The 8,423-nt window shown below is 37.7% G+C and overlaps 2 protein-coding genes across 2 annotated transcripts; both read left to right on the top strand.

The window, feature by feature from the left end:
• Nucleotides 1-2,039: 2,039 nt before the first annotated feature.
• Nucleotides 2,040-3,292, top strand: LOC107808854 (uncharacterized). Its single transcript, XM_016633417.2, has 3 exons — nucleotides 2,040-2,311; nucleotides 2,466-2,661; nucleotides 3,260-3,292. Exons 1-3 carry the CDS (start codon nucleotides 2,040-2,042, stop codon nucleotides 3,290-3,292), a joined length of 501 nt encoding a protein of 166 aa, XP_016488903.2.
• Nucleotides 3,293-5,208: 1,916 nt separating this feature from the next.
• On the top strand, nucleotides 5,209-6,429 carry LOC107808859 (putative 3-hydroxyisobutyrate dehydrogenase-like 1, mitochondrial). Its single transcript, XM_016633422.2, has one exon. It carries the CDS (start codon nucleotides 5,240-5,242, stop codon nucleotides 6,293-6,295), a length of 1,056 nt encoding a protein of 351 aa, XP_016488908.1. The 5' UTR covers nucleotides 5,209-5,239; the 3' UTR covers nucleotides 6,296-6,429.
• The last annotated feature ends 1,994 nt before the right edge of the window (nucleotides 6,430-8,423 follow it).

The raw sequence follows: 8,423 nt of genomic DNA, 5'->3' as shown, positions 1-8,423 counted from the left end.
AAAATGCAGTAGTGTGTTATATATTGGGGGCACCCCCCCTTTCGTTGTGCTAAATGGTTATATTTGACATTTATGGGCAAAATATAGTATTAACAAAATTGTTATGCTAAAAAATGGTATAGTGATAGTTCGATTTGATACGAAAATTGAGAAGAATGAAGTCATTCAAGATGGAATCTACCACTTTGATAGCAAACCATTCATAGTGAAAGCTTGGTCACCAGACATGGAGTTTACAAGAGTGAAGTTACTTACACTGCCCATTTGGGTGAAGATGCCAGGGTTAGATTTTAAGTACTGGAGCCCTAAAGGGCTCAACGAGATAGGTAGTGTGATTGAAAGGCCTATAATGGTAGATAAAAATACGGAGAAGAAGACTGGTTTGAATTTTGTCAGGCTGCTCATTGAAGTAAAGGTAGATGTTGCTCTGCATAAGAAAATCTAGTTTAGAAATGAAAAAGGGAACTTAATATAATAGAAACTAGTGTATGACTTGAAGCCTACACTTTGAAAGTTTTGTAGTAAATATGGGCATGCTGAAGATGATTGTAGGAAAAAGAAAGCTCCACCAAAGACACATGAGGATGAGAAACATACAACTGAGGAACCAAAAAAGAGGGATAAACAACAACAGGAAGGAGCAGGTAGTCAACAGAGAACGATAGTACAACAATCTAAAGAGAATGGAGGCACAAAAAATAAAACAGATGGTAGATTGAAGGGAAAGATTACAGAAGTGTGGGTTATACTACAACATACAAATAGACAACAGTCAAATGTAGTGCAGCAGATCATGAATTCTAACAGCTTCCAGGCCCTTGATGATACAGGTCCAAGTAAGCAAGCAAGCAAACTTGATATGGTAAAAGATGGTGATCCAAACATTTCGTCTTCTGGGAATGGATAACCTACTAATATGGAATGTTAAGGGCCTGAATGGCCCTAATAAGCAAACGGATGTGAAACTCCTTTGCAATAGACAAGAAGTTGGCCTAATTGGTCTTTCGGAAACTAAGATCAAAGCCAGTAAAATTGAAAGAATTGTAAAAAAATATGTTCAGTGGCTGGAAGCTGCTTACTAATTTAGAGATGCGTTATAATGGAAGGATTTGGCTAACATGGAGAGTAGACTACTTCAAAGTCACACTTAGAAGTATGAATGCTCAAGCTATTACTTGTGAGGTGCATGACATTACACAACAGAGGACCTTTCTCCTAACTGTTGTCTACAGTAGGGAGGGTGGGAAGGAGTTATGGAAGTATTTGAAGACATGAAGTGTAGGAAATAAGCTACCATAGATTATAACTGGTGATTTTAACTCAGTACTACAGAATGATGATAGATTAGGTGGTAGCCTAGTCACCTTAAGTGAAGTGTATGACTTCCAATAATGCATAGACATGACTGAGCTGATTGAACTACCACAAAAAGGCAACAAATACACTTAGAATGAGAGACAATGTGACAACATGATTTACTCAAAGATAAAATGGGTCTTTGTTAACAAATAATGGCTAGGCCATATGCTTGCATGCACAACCACATTCCTGCTAGAAAGGATTAGTGAGCATGTCCATTGAGCTTAAAACTGTCGAATATGATGAACATCATAAGAAAACTATTTCAGTATTGTAACACATGGTCCCAGCATCCTGAGTTCCTAAACACTATAAGAGAGGTGTGGCAAGAACAAATGGAGAGATGTGAGATGTTTCAAATTGTGAAGAAATTAAAAAGCCTTAAGATGAAATTGAAAATGCTTAATAAGTACCAACATAAGAATATTATAAAGGAAGTAAATGACGACAAAGAAGCTTTAGAACAGGCACAAAAAGATCTGCAAGGGAGGTCAGGAGATCCAAACCTACAATCAATTGAGAATGAGAAGTATCAGAAATTTAGGAGGTGTTCCTATATAGCTAAAAAAAAATTGCAACAAAGAAGTAAAGCAACATGGTTGAGGCTAGGTGATGATAATACAAGATACTTCTACTCTGTTATCAAGCACAAGAGACTGCAGTAAGCAATTACTCAACTGATGGACAAGGAAGGAGTACTACAAACTGATCTTAAAACTATAACAGCAGTTCTGGTAGATTTCTATATGGAACTATTGGGGACAAAAGGAGATCATAGGATCAAAGCCTTCATAAATTTTTTCCACAGTGGCCACATACTAACAATGGCACAACAATTGGATTTGGTGAAGCATTTCAATAACAAGGAAATTAAGAATGCTTCGTTTAGCATAGGGAGCAACAAAAGTACATGTCCAGATGATTATAGTAGTGACTTTTTCAAAGCTGTATGGTGCATTATAGGAGATGATATTACATGGGCAGTCTTAGAATTCTGAGCTACTAAAGCAATTGAATGCTAAAATGATCACACTGATCCCTAAAGTTGATGTGCTTCAGAAAGCTGTCCAGTTTAGACCCATAACATGCTGCAATGTGCTATACAGGTGTATCTCCAAGTTGATATGCAAAAGGTTGAGGAAAGCAATTACTCCTCTAGTTGCAGAAAATCAAGCAGCATTTGCGGAAGGGAGATCACAAGTGCACAATATTCTCATATGTCATGATCTGCTCGGATACAACAATAGCAAGACTACACCTAGATGTTTGATGAAGATTGACATTAGAAATGCATCTGACATGGTTAGTTGGGAATTCATTGAGAAACAATTATTACACAAATTAAACAGGAAGTAAAGGAAAGATTAGAACATAGGAAATTCTCTAGAGTACATAGCGGTAATTTTTTGATTCAGAAGTTTTGAAACTAGTTTTTTTTTCTTTTTCCCGGGGCTAGGAATTACTCAACAACCTTCGTAGAAGGTGGTTGTAAATTTCGAGTGCTCTTTTCGGTGTATCAATTTGGATGGTTTATGGTAATATATTCAGAGTTATTACAAAAAAAATAGTTTTTACTCGCTTCATTTAATGTGAACTTTGTTCGATTGAACACGTAATTTTAGAAGAATTTTTTTTAATTTATAATTTGAATTTTTCAATATTGTAAAATCGTACATCTAATTATTAAGATTAAGATGTAAACTTTAAATTAAATTAATTTTAAATATTAAAAGGTATCGCATAATATGAAACGGAGAGCAATTATCTAAGCGACTTACACGAGGCTCTTAGCATTTGAGAACGTATTCGTCACCAATTAACTAATTTTATGCTACAAATTTTCACCACTTTTATGAATTCAAATTCCTCTAATTAATAAAATGTTTAAACTTTCATGCAGCTAGTTTTCCGTCAAACTAGCTTTTCAATTTAGTTTTTTTTTTCTCTCATTATACTACAGTAAGACTTCTATATAACAGTCATCTTATATAATTATTTCACTATAACGACTAAGTTTTCTCCGCAACTAATTTTAAATATTATGTTATAATATAGGGAAAAGGTCCAAAATTGCCCCTCTACTATGGTATATTGTATACTTCTGCCACCCGTTATATTTTTCGTCCAAATCTATCTCTACCGTTAACAAAATTTGCATAATTGCCCCTAACCCTAACGTTTCTCCACTGTGACAGTCAACCCCTCTAATATTTTGTCCATGTTAGCTGCTAAGTCAGTTGAATTTTCAAGCTTTAAGCCCAACGAATCTAGGTAATGGTGTTCTTCAAAAGTTCTACTCCATATCTTAGTGAATTTTCAGCTCCACAAATACATAACCACCTGAATTTAATTCCCAATAAACAATAACATATATTTTTCTCCCCAAATTTGAATAATTTTTTTTCCAGCCACAACTTCGATCTCCAAGCTAACCTAGCACTAGGTGCTAGTAATGTTCAACTCACTTCCATCCAACAACCGTCAAATAATTCAAACACAATCAATAGAGCCTCATTTGTTCTTATTCTTTATTGAGAAATCAGGCGTTTAACTTAAAATTATCCAAAATAGAAAAATCGTGTCTACTTCATATTTGTTCTTCATGGTTCGCTTCTAAAATCTGATATCTCACTACTTCTTGTTTTTTGTTGAGAAATCTGGTGTTTAACTAAAAATTTATCCTTGATCTATTCTCTTGAAACTTGGATTTGGAAGTTGGGTTTGAAATGCCGTCACTGATATAGCGTTTAGAACTAGGCCACCATTGCCGAGCTTAGAACCTCGAATCTGGGTTTGCATTTTCGGAGGTCTGAGGTATGTTTGTTCTGAATCTGATAAGCAAATCGTCGAAGACCCCTCGAAATCTGGAATTATAAACAAATTTGTAAAATGCGATTGACGAGTCGAGGCTCCCAAATATGGAAATTCATCGAAGTTATGACTCAAATCAATTGGGTGTTCAAATTTCTTGTGGGAAATACCTTGCGAAGCTTGTACTGATATTTGATTCCGTTTGGAGAAGATTCGAACAAAATAATCTGCTCGGTCTCTTGGACATTCGAATTTGAGGTTTAAAAAAAAAGAACGATTGAAATTGAATTTTGAATAACTCTGCTAACTTGGCAGCATGCATAGGTAAAATATTAGAGGGGCTGGCTGCCATAGTGGAGGGACGTTAGGGTTAGAGGCAATTATGCGAACTTTATTAACAGTAGGGATAGATTTGGACGAAAAGTATAACTGGTGGCAGAAATAAACAATATACCATAGTAGAGGGGTGATTTTGGACCTTTTCCCTATAACATATGCTTTCTATAAATGCACTTCACTATAGTAGTCAAAAATTTCGGAACCACCGAGACTGTTATAAAAATGTTTGTCTATAATATGAAATTAATGAGTATTACATATTTAACAATATTTTGAGTGATATATTATCCTATAGAATGAAATAAATGAAGTATATAAAAGTGAATGCCAAACCACCAAAGGATGTGGTGCAGTGGATGAGACTGCTCCTTCCTTAATCAGAGATCTCGGGTTCGAGCCCTGGTATGGAAAAATCATCTATTTACGGGTTCGAGCCCTGAGTATGGAAAAATCCTTGGTAGGAGCGCTTCCCCCCGAATGGGGCCCTACACGACGCAAATTCGGATATAGTCGGGTTCCAATACGGGTACCGAATACCGGGTGAGAAACCAAAAAAAAAGAATGCTAAGTTTTAGGTTTAGGACCATATGTGCCTATTCTTCACATACATAAATATAGAGGACCATAATGAAACAACCCCCAGTACAAAAAGGACCAAACTGAAAGAAACCCAATACATAAAGGACTAATTTGATCATTTTCTTCTATCAGATAAGCCAGAGAACCAAAGATGAGATTTATGCGGCTCCTCCGTTTACTTCCCAACCATCAGTTCCACTGTTACGTGCCTCAGGCGATTTTCACCACCTCCGCCGGCACGACCACCCATCTCCACCGTACTATGGAAACAGCCACCACCGAGGCCATTAACCCATCCAATACTCGTCTGGGGTGGATCGGTACCGGTGTAATGGGCCGCTCTATGTGCGCCCACCTGATTAACGCCGGTTACACCCTCACGGTTTTCACCCGTACACCATCCAAGGCCCAGGAACTGATCTCCATGGGAGCTCACTGGGTTGACTCCCCAAAGGCCGTCGCTTCCCAATCCGACGTCGTTTTCTCTATTGTTGGCTACCCTTCCGACGTTCGCCACGTCATCCTCGACTCAAACTCCGGTGCTCTTTCCGGTCTGCGTCCCGGTGGTGTCATAATCGACATGACTACTTCGGAACCTTCCCTGGCTGTTGAAATATACTCCGCCGCTTCTGCCGCTGGCTGCTCCGCCGTCGACGCCCCCGTCTCCGGAGGAGATCTCGGAGCTCGGAATGCTGCTTTATCCATCTTCGCTGGTGGAGAGGAATCCATTATCTCAAGGCTTAACCCGTTGTTTAACCTTGTGGGCAGAGTTTATTACATGGGTGCCCCTGGAAAAGGGCAGTTCACAAAGCTGGGAAACCAAGTAGTTATTGCTTCGACTATGGTGGGACTATGCGAGGGTTTAATTTACGCCCATAAAGCTGGTTTGGATTTGAATATGTATTTGAATGCGATTTCAACAGGCGCTGCTGGCTCAAAATCTTTAGACTTGTATGGGAGCAGGATACTTAGTAGAGACTTTGAACCTGGATTTTATGTGAATCATTTTGTCAAGGATTTGGGGATATGTTTGAGGGAATGCCAGAACATGGGCCTTGCTTTGCCTGGGCTGGCGTTGGCTCAACAGCTCTATCTCTCCCTTAAAGCTCATGGTGAAGGCAATTTCGGTACCCAAGCTCTCATTCTTGCGCTTGAGAGGATTAACAATTTGCCGCTGGCTTCCTCTTCCTCTGTTGGGAAACCTTAGACAGTGTAATAACTTTGATCCTTGACTGGGGCCAGTATCTATTATGTACTATCTGTTTATGACTGTTACACATACAGACAGTAAGAGTTTGAATAATTTCTAGTGTTTTTATAAGAGAGAGCACTATTTCTTAATGACTGAATTAGAGAATTTTGAGGCAAGACAAACCTTATGGAGTAAAAACAACAGAATATGGCTCTAAGAGCGTGAGAATACATTTGCTTAGTTGTAAACTAGGACACACAAGTTCCTTTGCCTTAAGATGTCACTGCATTAACTTCCCCCACCGTTGAAAATCAATAAATCCGCTTTTTACAGTTTCTAAACTAGGTGGATAATGAGTCTACCTCTACGCTTCTCTACTTGAATACTATACTTGATTCGAAGTCTCACATGCACCCGGTAGAGGCAGAGCTAGAGAAGCAAATACGGGTTCGGGGTCCTATATTTTTATTAAGAAATTTACTAAATATGTATAAATATTTAATTACGAAATCAGTAAATAAACCAGCTATAAGTTCGACTCTGCCTCTGGCACCCACTACCACATTTGAATTATAAAACTTTTACCGTTGAATGAAAGCCTTGGGGGCATCTTGCTTTATTGTAGACGGATCAAACCAAGTACATTGTATGAACTTTGTATTTTGATACATCATAGCTGTTATAAATGGTCCTAACTCTAACACGGGGCTTCGGCGAAAAGTGATTTTCTCATTCATGTAAATTTGAAAAGACTAGAATCCGGTAACTTCATTAGTCCTTTCCATCACTGAGCTTATCATCATTATCTTGGCCGAAGCTTCTTTATATCAAGATTCAGTCCTTTGTGGATCAAAGTTTTGGTGTAGCAAGTGCTCATGTCTTCATTTTCTAAAACTAGCTGGGGCTGTCTCTTCTGTAAAATACTCCTATCTGACATTCTTCGCTGAGCAAAATCTCACCATCCAAATTGCACATACAGAGTGTAAGATGATAACATATCAAATCAGCTGAGAAAATAGAACTATTTATATTCTGCCTGGACATGATGAAGATTATGTAATCAGATTTTGAGATGGTCATTTCTTATCTTGTCCAATTTATTAGTGGCAAAGCATAAATGATTCGAATGATAGAAATAAGTATTCACTGAAAAATAAGAGAAACCGAAGAATAATGCATCGAAGGCGCCAAATCTTATGGATATTTAAATGCTGCTTTAGCTAGAAACTCACTGTATAAGGATAAAAATAGATGTAGCAGACATGAAAAGTGAGGTTACAGGCAGTAAATAGACTATCTCAGTGTGTCCGTCTAAACACAGGCATTAGTAGCAACCATGAAGAGCTGATTCAAAAGGGAAATACCTTCAAAACCTTGTATAACTCTTCGAATAAAATCATAATGATTTGGTTTATTATAAATTGAGAAGATAAGTCGAGCTTTTGGATATAAGCCATGACTCAAACAGAAACAATATACATATGATAAGTCAAAAAAAAATAACTTCTTAATTAATAGCACGGTAGTCTTACCAATGAAGCGTATGGCTTGAGCACAGGTTTGACAAGCTGCCACAATGGTTTGAAGACAAAAGGAGCATCGACAAAAAGAACTTGACCCAATCGTCTTGGATAATAGTAGTAGAATACATCAAACTGTGCCAAAATGATTAGAGCGAAATTAGCATGCAATTTTAAACTGTTCAAGATCTGATGAAAATTACTAAATACTATATAGTAAACACAACGAGAAGGTAGAGAAGATGACAATAACAAAGTCATCTATAGGCCTGTTATCGACCCACTTGACAGAATTGTTGTGAAAATGAAAAGAAGCTGGTTGTATACGGTAAAATCGGATGGTCCAATTTTCCATCGTTATGCTGCCTCGACGGCTCGAAATCACGCGTGAAGCTAGAGCCGACAAAATCTGTCAGGCTAGTCTGAGCCCGTATCGTGGCATTAGTTAGGTGTCCCATTTCCATATCTTTGTAATAAATGCACTTGTACTATGTTGGGATTCCCCATCTTATATAAAAGAGATCCTTTTCATTTTGTAAACATTCGTTGCTCCATACTAAATATACAAAAACATTCGCTCTGCTCTCTAACATATTCTCTTGATCTTATTACTTCATTTATTG

Source organism: Nicotiana tabacum, chromosome 6 (genome assembly GCF_000715075.1).
Source record: "Nicotiana tabacum cultivar K326 chromosome 6, ASM71507v2, whole genome shotgun sequence".
Classification (NCBI taxonomy): Eukaryota; Viridiplantae; Streptophyta; class Magnoliopsida; order Solanales; family Solanaceae; genus Nicotiana; species Nicotiana tabacum.
The sequence above is the reverse complement of the archived record's forward strand: the minus strand, read 5'-3'. Positions and strand labels throughout refer to the sequence as shown.

Coding starts and splice junctions, on each gene's coding strand:
- LOC107808854 (XM_016633417.2), top strand. CDS start 2,040: ATGGACAAGGAAGGAGTACTACAAACTGATCTTAAAACTATAACAGCA. Junction 2,312..2,465: donor GACTTTTTCAAAGCTGTATG/GTGCATTATAGG, acceptor TGTGCTATACAG/GTGTATCTCCAAGTTGATAT. Junction 2,662..3,259: donor TTAGAAATGCATCTGACATG/GTTAGTTGGGAA, acceptor ACTTTCATGCAG/CTAGTTTTCCGTCAAACTAG.
- LOC107808859 (XM_016633422.2), top strand. CDS start 5,240: ATGAGATTTATGCGGCTCCTCCGTTTACTTCCCAACCATCAGTTCCAC.